The sequence below is a fragment of the Malania oleifera genome, chromosome 5, assembly GCF_029873635.1.
Source record: "Malania oleifera isolate guangnan ecotype guangnan chromosome 5, ASM2987363v1, whole genome shotgun sequence".
Taxonomy (NCBI): domain Eukaryota; kingdom Viridiplantae; phylum Streptophyta; class Magnoliopsida; order Santalales; family Ximeniaceae; genus Malania; species Malania oleifera.
The window spans coordinates 34,431,385-34,451,203 of record NC_080421.1 but is presented as its reverse complement, the minus strand read 5'-3'; the positions used below and the strand labels follow the sequence as shown (position 1 = coordinate 34,451,203).

The following is a 19,819-nucleotide window of genomic DNA, read 5'->3' as shown; positions in this document are numbered from 1 at the left end:
AACTTTTGCTAGAGAACTCCAAATAGAGCAATATTGGTATCAAAAGAAAGCTAAGAAAATTTCCCACAACTTATGTGTTTAATATTTTTGAAGAATGGAAGTTTTTGATAGAAAAATTTACACATCAATTTGGCGGCAAAAAAATGAAGATGTTGGGACTTAGAGGGTTTGCCTAATTCGACCTAGGCTCTGATACCAAAATGATGTAGGATGAGATGGATCGACCTAATCCTATGATTCAACCCTCACACAAGCACATACACTCAAAACACTTGGTTTTAAGAATTTAATTAACAAGTATAAATATCATAAATCATGCTATAGTTCACATGTTATTTGATTTTTGAAACGGTGTATGATGTTGTCCAAAAATAAGTCCCAAGTATTTACTGATCAAGGATTCTAGTTTTATGCAGTAGATGTTACTTTCAAAATCAAGATTTCAAGTTCTAAACTACCAAGTTAGCATTCATACAATTGATTTTAACTAGCAAGTATCAATATTTAAATCCAACGGATCAAGTGGCTTAGCAAATAAAGGATTTTAGGCAGCAAGCAAAGGTTTGCACAATATATAGTAAGAGTTCAAATACAAGTACTAAAATTACCAAAAGAATTGTTTGGATGCTTGACGTTGTTCAACACAAGTTAGACCATGCCAAAGTCCTTCATACAAGCTTTGAATCACTGAGACGAATGCAGCAATGCAGTGGAGGGATGATGGTCGTGTGGGTGCTGGATGGAAGGTTGTCGTGTGGTTTTTTTAGAGGGTAGGCCGTGTGGGCTAGGGAGGGAAGGTGGAGATGGAGTCGCTGGATAGAATAGTGGTCTCTCACCACCTGATCTCTGGAGAGAACGCGTATCCTCACACTACGCAACCAAAATGATTGGACAAGCTTTTCAAGCTTAACAAAGGAAATTCCTTTTAATATTCAATAATCAAATCTTAGCTTCTTTCTAATAATGATACAAGACATATATAGGCTTAGCAAGGGGAAGGCGGAGACAAGACATTAACTTACTAAGCTAGCATGGGGGATAAGACAATAAACAACTAACAATTCCCATTTAAGTATGAGAGACAAGAAAATAAATACACATAACTTACTAACAAATTAAATACTAACACAACTTACTAAACTCACACATTAAACACTCTCACATGCAAGTTAAGCTTAAGTGTCTTGCAAACATAAGTCAAAGGGAGGCCCAATCTGTGTGGGGCCCATTGGAACCATGTGGGGCCTACATGGGTCTTGAGTTGGACTTTACTTCAATACTTCCTTGGGTCTTCAAGCACCTAATAATTCTGTAATGAAATGTCAAAGAAAATACAAATACGAGCATAACAATAATAAAGTCTTCCATCAAAAGTCTTCAAATCCCATGTGTACCTATAAAATAGTTACGAACAAAAGTGGACATTGGGAGGTCGTTCACATGTCATCATGTTGGCAAAAGATTGGATATCGGAAGGTCGTCCACGTGTCACCATGTCTGCAAAGGAAATGGGCAGGACATGTTGATCCCCATCAATAACACATCATACATTCTGAGTAAGTTGTAAGATGTGTACATAAATTAGCATCATGTACGTCGTATCGGTTTGTACAAGTTTGTGTTTGTGTTTTAGAGCTTCACTCGTTGTGTGCGCTTATCTCCTTATAACACAACACTAAATAGAGGTTGACAATGCATGGCAATCTCCATGCCATAATGAGGGGCAACCTATGGCTAAGACCAAAAGTCAAAATATACGGGTGAACAAAAAATAAATGAAAATGCAAGAGATCATAATATGATCACTAAATATTGAAAATATCCACTCCATGACAATTAAACAGTTATTTGGCAACAACCCTGTCTACTCTTAATTTCCAAAAGAGATGGGCTAACAAGAATAAGATGGAAAGGGAAAAAAAAGGGGGGATGGATATGTGATCTAGTCAGGCACACAAGTTAGAAGGATCTTGAGATTTATTCTTTTAAAAATGGACAATCTATGAAAGATGAGATTTCATTTTTTTTTAATCTTTAGAGATTTAGTTTGATTCAAACAATTATGGAGTGTTGATTTTCCATACCTCTCTCTCTCTCTCTCTCTCTCTGCAAGGGCGCATTTAGTGGATTTGTATAATAACAATAAGGTTGCTTTCATAAATAATCTTTCTATCTAATTAGGAATTTCATAAGAGAAACAATCTCCTGAATAATTTGTGTTCTAGCCAATCTTTACTTAAGTGGAAAAAGCTCTCTCTCTTTATATGTGTGTGTACACTCTCTCTCTTTGTACGTGTGTGTGTGTGTGTGTGTGTAATTGTTCTCCAAGACATGGTGACTAATGTAAAATGTAGTTGATTGACTAATGTAAAATGTAGTGGGTTTCTTATAATTTTTCATTATTTGTGATATTTAATTTGATTTGTTTAATTCAAACAATTTTCTAGGGTTTTTTTTCCAATTTTCTTATCTTTTTTAGTTTCTAAGAAAATGCATATTCAAAGGTTCACAAAAAGCATCATTTTTTTTTTCAAAATCTAATTCATGTTTTGAATCTCATTCATCAATTCAAAATTTTATACGAAATCTAAAAATCCCCTTCATTACTTTTATCGGAGGATATTTAAGTCTCTCGAAAATAAAATCGGATAGTATTCTCATAATTACTAATTAATCATAATTGTTAAGAGCACTCATTAATTCCTTTCAAAAAATAAATTCTCAGAGATATTTAGCTTAAATTAGTTAATATTTGAAAATTCAATTTGTAAGCTTGTAACTACATAAATAGTATCATTTAATTAAATTTAATTATTAATTAAATAATAACATGTAATTTGAATCCCGAAAATTAGGCAAGGAAAGCGCCATGTTGTCGTCCTCTTTTAAACCAAGGCACAAAGTGGCAGACTTCCTTTTTAAGCCAAAAGGCACTCCGAAGTTTCAAGGAACAAAAACTACTTCCTTCCCAAATCTCTCAATCACTCTGCGCGATCGCCATTACCACTCACCACCAACCTCCCTTTACCAGCAGACCCACCTCGGGCATGGGCATTCACAAAAATGGAAAATGAATCCGTGGACTACTTCATCTGAGATCATTATCGGTAATATATGTAGTTTACTTTCCTTCCTATAATAATTCCTCTCATTTCGTCCAAATCTGGATCTGGGCACTCGATTTTCGTGGCTTTTTTTATGTTATTGTTTTAAAATTTTCGTCATTTTCAATAATGAAACAAACCCTTGAGTGTCTGCGCCTGTCGTTGTGATTCACTCTTTAGCAGCCGAAAAAGCAAATATATATATATAGATATATATATATATATTCTGGGGGTGGGAGGGGTTTGAATGATGTGCTGTTGGGGCGATAGATCTTTGAAGGCATAGGCTTGTTGAAGAAAATGGGATCGAGTAGTAGCAAGTCTGGAGGGGATGCTTCCGCATCGTCTTCTTCTTCGGGGGTTCAGAGGACTCGATCCAAAGGAAGCAGAGTTTTCCAATATTCTTGTCTCGGATCTCCTGCCATTGACAATGATAACGACCGCCAGGTGATTCTATTCTTGCTCTTTCCCCCTATCTCTTTTAGTTTTTGTGAGTTGCTTACCTTCGGAAGTGGGTGAATCGTGTTGGACACTTCCAATGTTTTATTTGTCAATTATTTATGTTTGTTTTTCTATGATATTTTTTGTCCTTTGATATTTAGTTAGCTTATGGACTTGTCGAAGTAGGTGATTTGTAGGGGATATTGACCATAACGCTTGCGTTTCTGGTTTGCTTAACGTTTGCATCTTATAATTTTCCTACTTCTGAAAATGCCACTCTTGCAAAGTAAACATTCTCTCATAAAAATTATAAAAAAAAATAATTGTCTTGTAATTTGTAGCCAAATGGAAATCAAAAGAAAATTTTGCAACAACAAAATTGCTTGTATGGTGTATATGATGGCGACTTAGCACTACAATGACCAATGACATTACCTGAATTTCCTAAATTGGAGAAGTTTATATGTAGTGGATATCAATAACTGGAAGAATCACCAAGTCAAATTTTCTACTACTTTTATGAGCAAATTTGACTGTTCGTTTGGGATTCTCACAAATATTTGTGATGTATCATGTACATGAAGTGCTCTTTGTATTTGCAATAGTTAAAACTGAAGTCCAATGCCTAAATTGTATTCTATAATCTTGAACTTTAAGCACACACTGATTTTTCCAGTTGGAGCTTTGTTTGTATTTATAACAGAGTCAAACAATTCACTAGAGATTAATTAATAAGTTAGTACTATAGTTCAAATAAGAAAAGTTGGTACCTCTAAGAAGGCATTGTACATACCGCTAGGATTGGTTTGTTTTGGTGAAAAACTAAACCAGGGAAAAACAAACCATGCATTGTATATGAGGCCTTGTATACTTCTTTCAAAGCGTAAGCCTTTTAGAAGTAAATAAAATGCCTCATATTTCTTTTTAGAGAAGGTGGTTGTGCTTGTTCTGCATGTTTTGCTAGTTTGTCCATAATGTTTCCAACTTTATCAAATGAACTAGTAATAGGCTATATAAAATGATGTATTGTATATGCTTCTAGTATTTCATAAAGTATTGTATACATCTAGTATTCCCTAAACTATTGATTCATATAGGATGTTCATTGATTCAAGTGCATACCAGCTTTCAATTGATCATCATCTTATCCACGATTCATGAAGTTTTATTGGAATGGTTCTTTGTTGGTGGATTCAGTGGATTGACCTTTGCAATTGGCTTTGTTGGTCCACCTTCTTTGCTGTTAGCTACAAATTTGAGAAAAAAAAAGAAGTGTTTTCGATGGTTCAAACTTATAGAAAAATTTGTTTGGTTTCACTTGTTCGATGTTTGCATACTTTGAAGTTTGAATTTGTAATTTATTCTATCAGTCTTAGTGTGAAGTTTACAACTTTGACTTATTAGGAAGAATTTGAGAGTAAAAATGAGAGTGCAGACATGCAGGACACTACTGAAGTCCTGATAACTTGAGTGTCATTCTCTTTCAACTGGATGCTTAGGATCCCAAGCTTGACCAACTATGCTGTAGTGTTTCATTGTTTTTAAACCCCCACCCCCACACACACACACACCAATTTTTGAGGGGTTTTACTGTGCATGATTTAGGTGTAGTACACAATTTGATTTATATGCTGGGTGGGAGTTTGTCATCATTAAAAAGGGGGAGATTGTTAGCCCCAAGGTTTCACAAACTCATTTTTTATGATAACAAAACTAATTGTGCTAATGTGATTTGAGTTTGAGATGTGCGCTTAGGTTAAATCAAATGAGATTGAAAGAGCTTGACTGAACCTATGACTCTCAGCTTCTAATGATTCATTATAAATAAGCTTCAAGAAACTATTATTTGCACACTTGACTATCAATATTCTCAAGCTATATTTTATTCTGACTATATATTCTCTACACTTGCTTATTTGGAAAAAAAAAAAAAAAAATTGTAGATTTATCCTTTGCTGGTTTATCTCTTGTATTTTCTCCACCCCACTGTAAGGTTGTCTAGCCTTCAATTGAATTAATCATAAGTTTGCCATTTGGAATAATGTTAATGATCCAGCTTGGATATTATAGGCCCAAGCCAATGTTGCCTAGTCTCCTGTGAAGTCTTTATCAGGTTAAAAATATATTACAGAGTATGAAAGTATTCAAGTATCAATGTATTTGTGGACTCGCTTCCACCATAATTATGTCCTCTCCCTCATGCATGACATTCACTTCTCTTTTTCCCCCTTTGCTACTGAATCTGTTATTTATGCCTCCTTAATCATGCCCCTTCCTGTAACACATTTAATTGCATCATTGTGAAATCTTCATCATGACTCATGCGTGCGTAGAAGAACAAAAAAATTGCCATGGGTGACAAAATCCTATTGAATGTTGGAAGATATAAAAGCTGAATAATGTCTTTACCATTTGACTTCCAGATCTTCAAATGCTCCTCCAATCAGGCCTAAAAAATCATAGTGGTAACCATTTTTCAGTTGTTCCTTCCCACTTGAAGGAATGCTCAGGGGTTGGTTGGATGTAAAACTGTAATCCTAGAACATGAATTCTTTATTTTAGCTGAACCTTTTCTGGTGTGTTGAAATCAGTGCAGTGTTTAATTTTTATTGATTTGCAATGTTTAATTTTTATTGATTTGTAATGTGCATCCAAATGGTTAAAGCGATATATGTCTAATTATTCATGTTTCCAATCATCAGAGCAAAGAATATGGTGGTAATGGTCCATGTACAAATGAAACTGACACAGAATCCAACCAAGTGAAAACTGAGGGTTATAGAAAGGTTAAAGTTGAAGAGTCTGATGAAATGGTTTCTACAGATGTCGAGCTTGACGAATGGGGTCAAGCAAGTCTTGCTAATGCTGTATCTAGAGCTGATAGTGGTTCTTCCCGAGCTTCATCAACTCAATCCTTAAATCCGCCAAACGGATTCCTTTCTCGTTGTGGTTTCTTTTCTGGGAATGTGAGCTTCAGATTAAGCAGGACAACAAGTATTGGGTCAACGAGGCAACCTGTGTCATCAACAAGTTTCTCAATTTCGAACAATGAGGAAGAACATCTACACACTGGTGCTGTTAGTGGCTTGGTTAGTAGGAATGAAGCTCGGCAAGGTAATGACATGCTTCCTGCATGCCTCATTAATAGGCCTCCAACACCATATAATGAAGGTACCTCTGGCAGTTTACAGGTAAATCCTCCAGCATCTGAATTCTTTGATAATTATCGAGATGATAGAATAATATCTACTCAAGAAGTGGTCAGAGATAACAGTTACACTAGTATTGGGTATGATATAAATATAAATTCTCCAAGAAATTGTACTGAAGTTGAAAGCATTGAGACAAGGCTTGCTGATAGGCGGATTGGAGCTCGAGAACCTGTGGAACGGAATTTTCGGTTTAGTAGGACACTAAGTGTTGGTAGACTTCGTGATAGAGTTCTCCGCAGATCATCATTTTCTGACTTATCTTGCCCTTTGCAACAAGAGAGGGAAGTGAGAGGTGCTAGGCATGGTAATGGGAGACGGGCTTGGGGTGGTGAGACAGGCGGATCAGCATCTAATAGGAATCCTTTGATTTCACCGACTTCTTCCCATTTAGATCTGTCCAGTATGTCTAGCTCCTTGTACAGCAGCCAAGATTACGACATGGAAACAACACGGTCAAGAGAAGCTAGGTATCATGATCTCTTGGAACATCGATCAAATTTTCTTGAACGGAGAAGAAGAATACGATCTCAGGTTTGATAACTTATTGAGTGAATGTTATTATTATGAATATGTGATTTTCTAAGATTGGTAATGTAGTCATTATTGAAAGTTCCATACAAGAAATTTCTTTTAAAGGGAACTTGAATATGATTAGGGATTTTTAGCCCCTGTTTGGGAGCACTTTAAAAAAAAAAGTGTTTGTGGCACTTATCACTTAGAAAATAAATACTTCTACAAAAAAGTGACATTTGGCTTGCACTACAACAGACACTTATTGCTATAAGTGCTTTTCTAGAACCTCTTTTTTTTAGAACTATTTAAGTGGATTTTGAGAAGCAGTTTAGGATAGCTTTTGGCCATTTAGAAGTGATGCTATTCATAGGCGGGTCAATTTTTTAAATATAAGAAAATTTAGAGACTATTTTATAATTTAAAAAATACATTGGAAGATAATCATATATTATTTTATTATGCATTATAATATAGTAATTATTAAGAAACATAATTAAATTTTGGAATAAAGAAGAACCATCTATTAATTTAAATTAATATAAAAAATTAAAATACTAATTTAATTTATAATATTTTTTGAACAAAATTAACATGATAATCATATGTTATAAATATATATTAAAATTCATATATTATGTTACTATGCATGATAACCTATTAATTATTAATAAAATATAATTAAATTCTGGAATGAATGAAAAAACCATCTATAAATTTAAATTAATATTAAATAAATTAAAATTTGTAGTTTAGTTATTAATACTATTTTTAACATTAATTAATGTAATAATCATATGTTATAAATATACATTAATAACAAGATTATTGTTAATTAATAAAGAGTATTATATTATTTTAGTTAATAGAAAATATTTAAAATTTAATTAGAAAAATATTATAATTATCATTTAAATTTTTAATTATAAAAATATTAATATTTTTATTTAAAATATATTTAAATATAATTCAATTCTAGATTGAACAAGAATTATTTATTAATTTAAATTAACATTATAAAAATTTAAAATTTAAATTTAATTAGTAATATTTTTTAATCATAATTTAATATGATAGTAATATGTTATAAATATACATTAATAACAAGATTATTATTAATTAAAAAAATCTTATATTTTTTTAATATAAAATAATTAAAATAAATATTAATGAAATTGTTAATTAAAAATATTATTATTTGTAATCTAAAATATGCTCAAAAATAATCTTATAGTACCCATAATAAAAGTGAATGTCCAAATACCACTTATTTTAAATACAACCGAGCACCACTTATAACTTTCAGCACTTTTCTACTTCGGCAATTATTATCAGCACTTATTAAATACAGCACTTTTTTTCTGAACAGTTCTTTTGCTTAAGTGGTTCCAAACGATCCATTAAGTTTATTTAATAACTGATAGGATTTCTGACAGCCTAGTCAATAGATGCATTGTAAGGGTGCTCAACAGTTGGCAAGTCTGATGGAGAACTTTTTTAATTTGAACATGATGGAAATCTTAATAATCAGTCTTTTATCATACTTCTAAGATCTTGTCTTTAGGTGGATCTTTCAACTTTGAAGTGAGTGCCATCATATGGCTCCACGCGCCTACCCCTATGCCACTTAAACCAAATTTGTACCATTTTTAATACTATATATATATGGAAGACATTTAATTTAAATATCTGTGCTTGCTCCTTTTTCACCCTGTTGTTTTTTTTTCTTCATTATATAGCCCATTCACTTGAAAAGACTCAAATTTTAGGTCCGTGCTCTTCAGCGGTTGGGAAGCCGTTTTGAGAATTTGTCTGGGCATGAGAGGTCTTGCATCTTGTCGGGCCAGCATCGGACAGGCCGTTGCACATGTCATATAAATACTCGAGATGCTAATCCAAATGATGATACCAGTGCTAGGGCTAGCATATCAAGAATTGTTATGTTAGCTGAAGCTTTGTTTGAGGTAATGCCAGTATTTTTTTACCAAGAGAAAGCAGTGCTTCCGATATGGTCCTGCTGTATTATATAGTAAAAGTTTAGTCTTTTGCATGTGTTGTAATTAGGCTGTATTTTTTTCTACAAAAAATTATAATTAGGTTCTGGATGAAATTCACCAGCAATCTGTGGTTTTATCATCCCGCCCCTCTGTGTCTTCAATTGGATCGGTTCCTGCACCAACAGAAGTTGTGGAATCCTTGCCTGTGAAATTATATACTAAAGTGCCAAAATATCTGAATGAAGATGCTGCACAGTAAGTGTATTTGTTTCTTGCAACTGAGTTTACTGCAATATCCTAAGGTTATGTTTGGTTTCTGTATTGTCTATTCATAGGAATAGAATTTCCGTAAGGGAAGAATTTGATAGTTTACATGAAAAGTTTGCTACTCATGAAACAAATGACAATGCAAAAAATTTTATGAATCCGTAACAAGGAATAGACAAGGTATAAATTGTTGGGAATAAAGAACAAATTCCCGAAACCTGTGAGAAACAAAATAGAAAGAAAAAATAATGCCAAAGAAAAATCAATCACACGCACAAGACAATATTTACGTGGTTCGGCAATTTTGCCTACGTCCACGGAGTTTCAGGGATTTCAATATTATCAGGAAGAAAACACAGAGAGTGCGCCAATACAATGCTCTCCCTCTCGCTCTCACTTAGGTACAACCACACTAACCCTAATCACCCGAAAGCAATCCCTTTTATATGTTGCGCCTAGGGTTCCGTTCCAAATGGGCTCCAAAATTTTTCTTGGGGGCGTTGCCCCCGGACCCCCACGAGTACGGCTTGTACCACTTAGTCCATGAGCACTACGCATGGACTAAGCCTTAGGATAGAAATCTCTAATTAAATAGGGGTCGGGTCGGCATCCAAATTAAAACACAACTAAGCTCCACAAAAGCCCAACATAAATATTCCCAAATTTCACCATGGGAATGTCTATGCCTTTTCTATTCCATGTTGGATGGAATAACTCTTAACTTTTGCATGAGTAACTTCTTTCTAAATTATTGCATCCCTATTTAATTTGTATTCTCATTGTATTTCATCCTATTCCTAGGAATAGGTATTCTGCTAACCAAAGGAACCTTGGATGGTTGCTTGTCTATTTCGTTTCCCAACAGTATGGTATTTTAATAATGTTGCTGTTTGCTGCTGTTTTTTTTTTTTTTAAATATTATTGGGCAAATTTGACTTTGTCTAAATTGGTTTAGATTTGTGCTTGTGAGGTGTCAAATTATTACTATTATTTTTTTGCAAGTTCCTTTGTTGCTTTCTAGTTTGGAGCCTAAGCATAGTCTTAGGGGCGGTATCACTGTCAAAAATTATGAAATCAAGAACCGGAAACAGAAGTGAAAAATCAGAAACAAAAACTAAAAACTGAAAACGAGCAACCTATTAGGTTAATATTTCTAAAACTAAAACAAACTAAAAATTTGATTGTACAAATGTTTATTTTGGTCCTTGATCAAATAACAATTAAAAATATGAATGAAATAATAAAAATAGAAAAAGAATACAAATTAAAAATATTATAATAAAAACAGAAACTATAATTATTTAACTTAATTATTATGTTTTAAAATTCATTTTACGAGAACAATCTTGTTGTACATGCAATAGAAAAATAGTAAAATTATCTTTAAATGGACAAAAAAAAAATTTATGGATATTTTTATTTAAATTATGATTTAAATTCACATGGTCATTAGTGTAAAATGAATGATTTAATCTACAAAAGTTAATTCTAGATATTAAAGAATTTTGGAAATAGGTATCCAAAACAACTAAAAGCTATAATATCTCTTTTCAATTTTTTTGAAAGTTGACATTAGAAATAGAAAACTAGCAATGTAAACGAACACATTTCATAATATGTTTCTTAGTTTTCAAAAACAAAAAATAGAAAAAAAAAATGATATGACCCTTAAATTTTGAAAAATTTACTGAACTTTTTACCAAAGTTTCAGATTTTGCAACGGTTTGAAAAGAAAGGCATCATATTCCATTTTGTAAAATTTCAGCCAAAATTTTGGAAATAATTTTTTTAGGTTTTCCATTTTTTTTTCTAAATTATCACCATCGTCCATTTTAACATTTCCAAGTTTCATTGGTAATTTTCATAATTATTATAAGTTTCCAATATTTCTTTAAATATAAAGTTCTTTTGAAATCAGAATTTTTGTAAATTGAGACCCTTGGAATTTCTGTAGGAATCGAAACTTTAGTTCTTGGGAGTCGGGACTAAGTGAGATGCTGAATTTAAGTCTGAAATTTGGCCATTAGAGCCTCTTTTAGCTGTTCCATGGTTGGCTTTCATCCTCTTATTTGCCTATATAACAATTATAGCGCACACCAGATTCTTGCTAAGAGTTCCACTAATTTCATACACACTGCACCGCATATTTGTCAAATCGAGATTTCTGACTTGTGAATCAAAATCTCTGTTTTGGGAATTGAGATGAATTGAGATTTGATATTCAAATTGAGTTGTAAGATATGTACAAATTTCCAAAATCAGTTCCAAATGACATGCATATATGCACAACAAAAAACACACATTAAAAAATGAATATTTTTAACAAATATATATTCATAATAAAACCCAAGAACTTAAATATATAATTAAAAAAAATGGAAAGAAGCAAGAAAAATTACTAAAAAAATTGAACTTCTTGGTGTTTAAATATCATATTTATTTGTATGTACAAGTGTGTAACTTCTGTAAGCACTAAATATCAATGACAGAGCAGTGTTCTGCTCCAAGAGTGGAGACTGTAGAGACAAAGCCAAAAATTCAGGTTTGTTTATTGATTTGATATCAATTCGCATGTGAATCAATTGATTCAGGTCCAATTCAGCTTGCTCCTCAATTCTCCTATGTGATTTGACTCATTTTGGGGTTGAATTGAGTTCGAATTGCGAATTGTACTATTTAAGGCCCATAACAGAGGAATTATTTTCAATCAATCAAGGCCTAATTAGTGGGATTGTTTAGCCTTAGAACTAGGCTATCATATATCTGATTCAAATTTCTTATTAGTTAAGGTTAGGTTTCTTAGATATGTGAGATTTGGTTTTGGGATTTGATCAAGGGTTGTAGTTTAAATCTTTGTTGTGTGCTCTAATTGAAAAGGCAGCTTATAGAAAATGTTCAGGCTTCACATACTCACACCTAGATTGTCATAAGCCTTGCAGCTAGGATTAGGACTCCACAGCACATTCTGATTGGAAGGTTTCAAAAACTGTCTAGCATCCTCCCTCATCTTTTTCTTTTTCCCAATATTCTTTGATTCTCTCTCTCACACGTGCGCATGAACGCACGCATACACAATGGTCATTGTGTGAGGATGTTTCACATGCCTAGCTTTTTCATTGTAATATAGAAGGAAGGTTCTTGCTCCCCTTGAACAGTACATGTTGAAGTAGATCTTTGGACCTGGTTTTGGGAAAAGTTGTGATATTTCTAAGAGATGAAAAAACCCCACTAAAAAAAATATTCCTTACAAGCCCCTGACTTCACTTTCCTTGCTAGGGGGAATCATTAGTGTATGCATACTTTTCATCATTACAAGGGTAACAATGGGCTGGATTAGTTGGGTGACCTTGGATTTATTTGAAAACCTAAAACTAATGGACAAACTTTTGAGGAGTCTTCATTTTATGTTAGCTAATCCCGTCTGTCCTTTACTGTACAATAATCAATATGTTATTTGTCATCCTGGAACTTACATGTTGGCTTTATACTTGAGGCTATGTAACTAAATTGTGATTCTTGTGCTTCTTATTTTATGGCTGTTGTTGCAGCTATTCAGTTTTAATAAAGAATTCAATTGCATCTTGCTTCTCTACATTTGATATTCTTATTGTCTGTTCTTTGGTGAACAATTGGTCAACAGATGTTACATATGCCTTGTGGAGTATGAGGAAGGGGATAGCTTGCGGATACTGCCTTGCCATCATGAATTTCATAGAATATGTATAGACAAATGGCTCAAGGAGATTCACAGGTACAAGCAGTGGTGTTATACACACACACACACATTTACATGAATCCTTAATATTTGTTCGACTGCATTATTTATTGAATCTATTGATTCATAATTGTGTAATTTGGCTGATTGCAAATATATCTAAAATAGTTGTATAGATGGGTTATGCAGGTTTTATTTATTTTATTCAAAATTTTAGTTGCATTTATGGTGTCATATTTAATGCAAATAATACTATCTGCATTTATTGTGTCATACCTAATGCATTCTTAAAACGATATTTGATGTAAACAGTATTTAATATTAAAAATATTCATATACTTCAAATAATCCAATGCTAGCAACATTTAATATTTGAGCAATAGGACAGTTATCAACAATATCTTATGTGTTTGTGTGTATGTATGCATGTGACCCCTAGGGACATGCATGGTTAAAACTTGGGACTTTAATGTTGTTCTTGTGTACAATTCTTTGGTGAGAAAAGGTGAGGGATGGGAGATAGCTGTATAGCCTTGGCCTAATTTGAGATGTCAATGGGCCAAAAAGAAAGACATTGTGTATGTTATTTTTCAAAAATGCCCTCAATTTACAAGTCATAAAATAATTATAAATTTTACAAAATCATAGGTATATAAGTAACTTAATAATTTCTTATTTTAAAATTTAAACAAATATTTGTATCATCCAACTATCTTTTTTACTTCCTATTATCCCCTAAAAATAGTAACTTTTAAAATGTGATAAATTTTAAACAAAAACTTCCCATTTTCTTATTAACTCCACCATTATCTTCTTAAAAATAATAAATTTATATATACACAAATCTCTGCTGTTAATTAATGGAAGCCTTAGGCTGTTGATTTTCAATCATCTTTCCATAAAATCTTTTCTACATTCAATTTATCTTCTAATTTTTAACATTTACAAACTATGGATAGGTAAGTAATTTGAAAAAAAAAATTAATTTTAGTTTTCGAAAATTTATGTGTAATCGCCCTATTATCTCCAAAAAACTAGCAACTTCCCTATCTCCTAAAAAATAGCAACTTCTGTGACTGTGAGTACACACACAGGGTGTGCTGACAGCTAGCCTACTATTAATTAAAGGAGGTAGTTTTCAATAAACACTTCTCCTCAGTTTTCCTAAAATGCCCTCAGCCTTAAAATTACAATAAAAGATGTCACGAAGGATAGAGAAACATTATTAGAAATGCCTGGCTCTAGAGTAATGTTCTGGCCTGAGCTCAATGTTGCCTGAACTGCTTGATACTGAAGTTTAACATAGAGATGCGTGAGCCATTTTGACTTTTTTACATTGTTTGAGAACAAGTTCCACAAGGGTATGGCTGTCTCCTCTCTCTTCTCTCGTAATTGCTCCTCGGCATCTTGGCTGCCATTGGACATGAAAGGAGGGGATCACTTTCAATCCTGTCAGATCAAAGGGAAAACCTTTGACCTGAGACTAGATAATGTGGGAAAGGGATTTTCTTGTTTGTTCTTGAATTCAACCCGACTTGTGACTGGTGGGTGAGGTTTTCTTTGGTGGTGGCGAAGTGGTTCTTGGATGGATTGACATCAGTTTTTGGCAGGTTGGGAGGGAAATTTCGTAGAACCAGATTTGGTAGTGCAAGATATTGGAAAGGAAGACATTTTTTGGTGTTTCTTCCTGGTGGATCAAAAGGGAATGGGTAGCAAACATTTGTGAAAAAATTCTGTGCATTGGTTAGGGTTTTCCCTTCTGTAAATGGCGGGTTACATGAAGGATTATGGCGAGGCATTCATTCATGGAGCCAGGTAGGCGATGGCAGAGAAGAATGAGATATGTGCAAGGCTCAGCAGCAGCCTGTTCATCCATCATTGGCAGGACAGCATCACTATATGAAGGGACTATGTCACCAATGGAAGAGGTGGCTAGGGTTTCGTTGGGAGCTGGGAGTGCATTGAAGATGGGATGGAGTGGGCTGGGTTGCATGACAATTTAATTGGACTTAGGCTAGGTTTTGATTGCAAAGGATTTGAGATGGGGCTTTGCGTGAAGAAGCCCAATTTCTGCATGTCCTAAGTTGTTACCAGACCCAAACTAAAGCCCAGTGGAGTGGTTATATCGAATCCAATGAGAAGATCTTTTTTTAAAAGGTTTGACCTGAAGAATGTTGCCTTGATTAAGCATTCTGGATGAAGCTTAATATAAACAGGTACACTTTTTAACTTGACCTGGAAGTGTTCTCCATTTGCTGCTTTGAATCCTTGGTTACAAGGCTTCCATTTGTCTTTTGGGAGAATTCCTGGGTAAGTTCAGAGTTTGGAGATTGTTGATTCTCGATGGAGCTGATGGATCACCCTGCCAGTGAGTTGGGGGACTGCTGGGAGATTTAATGTTGTAAAGGCGTGTATGAAGACCGATTCAAGTAAGTTGTGTCCTTGTTGGACTGAGAGTGCTGGAGGGGCTAAAGAAGGAAAACTCTCCTGTGTCAGAGTAAGTTTTTTAAAAAGAACACAGATGGTAGATGTTAATTGTTATATTGAGGAAAGGCAGAGTTTTGAAGTCAAGTTTAGATAACAAGGGTAAAGAAACATATTGCATAACTTTAAAAAAATAATTCCAGTTTTAAATTTTGAAAATATTTAATTCTCCAATGCCTACTTTAAGACCATTATTATCTGCATAACTTTCACTCTTTATAAAAAAAAGGAGGGGGGGAGGGGCTGTGGAGTACCCCTGTTGCATGTGCCCACTGTGTTTGTGCACGTGCGTGTATTAGTACATCGTGTTCATTGCATTCGATTGCACGTGGATAATATTGAGTAAATAATTTTTAACATTATTCAAATATTTTTCAGAAAAACTGAAAATTCAGAGGAATGTGTTTTCTTTAAAGATGGATACAAGACACTACAATAGTAAAACTTAGGAGAATGTGAAAATTTCAAAAAAAAAATATAGGACAGGACACTAGTTATGTTTTTATTATAAAACATAGTGATGTTTGTATTTTTATAGATATTTTGTAGTTATTTAATCTTACAATGTACATGTGTGTTTGCTGTGAGGTATAGTGAGAATTAATATTTTTTTGTATATATATAATTTTTTATAGAAATTTTGTAAATGAAAATTATATTTTATATGATTTATATTTTTTATACGAACAATATTAGTCACTTACTGTTATTACATTTCTTTAGAATATTTGTAGTTATTTACATTAATGAATATATGAAAAGTAATGAGTAATTAGTAAATTTTTATTTCTTAGGAAATTATGCACAACTCCCATTATCTCAACTCTCATCATCTCCCTAAAAACATTAAATTTTGGGTTGTGTTGCTTACATATTATGTGTGCCCACAATTAGTAAAGAGATGCATAAAAATATTCAATTCAAAATTTTAAAGAATCTAAAATTGTAAATGTAATTTGTTTAATTTAAGCTAAAATTAATTAATTTTATGAATGCTTTATATTTTGGATGTTAAAAATGATTCACACTATTTGCATATGCTTTGTAAGAATTTTAGAAGATGAAAAATTAGTTCACTTATTCTACATTATTTGCATATGCTTTGTATGAAATTCTACAGATGAGGGGCACTTTATGCGCATTTACGCAGCGCATGATTGTCATTGGTACATCTATTTACAGTATTTTTCAAAGATACAAAATCTTGTATATTGTTTTCATTAACATTTGTCATATTAAGAAGAGGAATGATGAATTGCAGGTGATTGTAAATGAATAGTATTTAATAAATATATTTAGATTATATAATTTTTATATAATTGAATTTTTTAAATAAAAAATATTTATTAAATAATAAGAACTAGAATTCGTATTTTAGATAATTACTAGATAGTTTATATGTTTTTTAAATGAATTGATAATATATTACATGTTGAACTTATAAATTAAAGTACTAATATTCTAGATAATTATAGAATTCTTTATAATGTATTTGCACATTATATTTTATTTGTAGTAATTAACATATGATGCTTATAGCACATAGTATTGGATGTAATTTTTAAATTAAAACTTTCAAATATGTTATTACATGTTTAACTAATACTAGAAAGAAGAATAAATTTCATCATGTTATTAAATTATCTTAACTTATTTTAGATGTGTCATATAACTATCTAGTTAGTCTATATATTTTTTAAATAAAGTGACAATGCCTTATTGTATGTAGACCTTTTTGTAAGGATTTATGATCATTTAATTATAAAGATGCACATGCATTGCATGTGAAATTTTTAATACATGAGAAAAATAAACTGTAAATGATATGAAATTTGTACCAGCTCCATTAAAGTATTGTCTGTTTTGACCTATTAATGGTTTTGCCACATAAAATACACCTCACAAGGTGAAGCCTAAACTATGCTTATATGGTCAAAATTTCCTTAGTACACACTCAAATGACAGGGGCTACCCCATCTTATCTTTGATACCCTTGGCTAAGTGACCCACACAGCCACACTTCTATGTGAAGCCCACACTCCATAGTCCATATAAGATCCACCCACATGGCAGTAGTAGCCCCAGGATGCATTGATGCTAAACATAATGGTGTCAACTGTCAACCGAACTTTGGTGAGGTGGCTACTTTGGCTGAACCTCACAGTTTTTCCCATAAAACAGAAAAAACAGAGTACTTCCAAGACCACAAAACCAACGCCTCATCTAAAATGGAGAAAAATTATCCGAAAGCTTCTTAAGCCACTGAACATTGGGGAAAAGATGCTCACAAGTTCCACTAGCGTCCGAACACAATGCAATTGTAGCAACTGGTGGTTTAGGATTGTAGCAGTTGTGTAAAATCTTTTGTAAATATTTCAATGTTTTATTAGCATGATACAGATTTATTTTACTATGGTCAGAAAATATAATGGTAATGGTAATTATTGCATGGAGTATTTCTGTACAAACTAATTTAATAGAGTATTTTTTTTTTTAAACCATAATTTTTATTTCTCTACTTAGTGTAAAACTCATTTAATGGTATTTTGGTATGAAAAATTGAAAAATATTGATATTTATTTGACAAATTAAAAAATATGGATTTTTTTTTGTCAAATACAATATTTTACATAAGGTTGGCTATATAAATGATTTTAAAACTAAGTTTTCCTATATGGCTGATTGTTACAATAAATATTCTTTTATTATATTGGATTCTGAGACATTTGGCTAACTCATATATTTCACAGGGTATGCCCACTTTGTCGTGGAGATATCTGCCGGGCTGATTCATCATGTGCGGAGAACTAAGGCACAGGCGCACAGCCCAGTTTGAAATGTATTTTTCTGAAAGCCCACTGATTGCATTGGGGATTTGGTGAAGTTCTGGACCTTGTTTGCCTTGAGTTGATCTGCTTTAGAAGTTCACTCTTTTCGTTCCCATGTGGTCTTTTATTGCCTCGTTGCTTCCTGTTGATTTAAAATGGACAGAACAGTTCATTTCCAGCCATCTTTCCAGCAGGAACAGAGAAGCCGAGAGAGAGAGAGAGAGAGAGTTGCTCCTTGTGACTGTAAAATTCTGAATATGTTTAAAAGATGCCATTTTCATCACATCTTATTATAATTCTTTCAGTATTTACTCTACTTATTTTCTTTCCTTCGCTTTCCTGTTTTTCTTTAACCAAATCCTCCTTGCAGCACATTCATTAGAGAAACCAAATTAACGTGTTGTCTCTGACATGCCGATGATATTTTAGATTTACTTCAGAAGAATCTCATGATTGTATTTTAAAAAAAAAAAACACCAAATCTACCAAAAAAGAGTTGCGTCCAAATTTCCATGAGATTAACGCATGGAAGCAAATCCATATTGCGGCAGTCGACAGGTTTTCTTTTGGAACATTCACATTGCATTTTGTTTCTTAAGATACACTAGTTAAAACCCATACCTGATTCCTACCCTATCATTCAAGCTCAACATGGAGAGGTGTGTGCAAGCATCCTCACTTTTTTTCCTTATTTTTTTTGCTGAGTGATATTTTTCAGGTCTGGAACACATGATAGAGGTGGTCAATGCGCCCCCCCCCCCCCCCCCCCTTGGGGGTGAGCAAATGGTCGGTTCCGTTAAATTCGGGTAATTAATTAAATTAACCAAAAAATTTGGTTAAATAATACCATTAACCGAACCGACCGAATTGACGAAAGACACCGAATTGCCTATTCGGGTAATTTGGTTAACCGATTCTAACCAAAATTATTTAAAATTAATTGCTAGAAACATAATACAATTATAAATCTTTTTTAAAACCATAGAACAATATTTTAATTAAAACCATAGAAACATAATATAATTATAAAATTAATTGCTAGAAACTTAATTAAATACCTTATTTATTAATTTTATTAATGAAAATAATATTTTACCATAGAACAAAGTATCCAAAACAAGAAAAACAACAACAAAAAATAATAATAATAATGCCGAGTATAAGCAAGCTTAATTAAACTCCTTAATGCACTTGCATAAGCAAAATTTACATTCATAAATTATATTTAAAATCTAATTAATTAGTAATTTGGTTAATCGGT

At 32.8% G+C, this 19,819-nt stretch overlaps 1 protein-coding gene across 2 annotated transcripts; it reads left to right on the top strand.

The window, feature by feature from the left end:
* The first annotated feature begins 2,897 nt into the window (after positions 1–2,897).
* LOC131156229 (E3 ubiquitin-protein ligase MBR1) lies at positions 2,898–18,872 on the top strand. 2 transcript variants are annotated; one of them, XM_058109750.1, is made up of 7 exons: positions 2,898–3,107; positions 3,288–3,551; positions 6,248–7,288; positions 9,037–9,231; positions 9,365–9,519; positions 13,172–13,282; positions 18,481–18,872. In XM_058109750.1, exons 2-7 carry the CDS (start codon positions 3,405–3,407, stop codon positions 18,539–18,541), a joined length of 1,710 nt encoding a protein of 569 aa, XP_057965733.1. In that variant the 5' UTR covers positions 2,898–3,107; positions 3,288–3,404; the 3' UTR covers positions 18,542–18,872. The 2 variants fall into 2 exon arrangements, with proteins under 2 accessions (XP_057965733.1, XP_057965732.1); XM_058109749.1 differs by having other exon boundaries at positions 2,914–3,551.
* Positions 18,873–19,819: the final 947 nt, after the last annotated feature.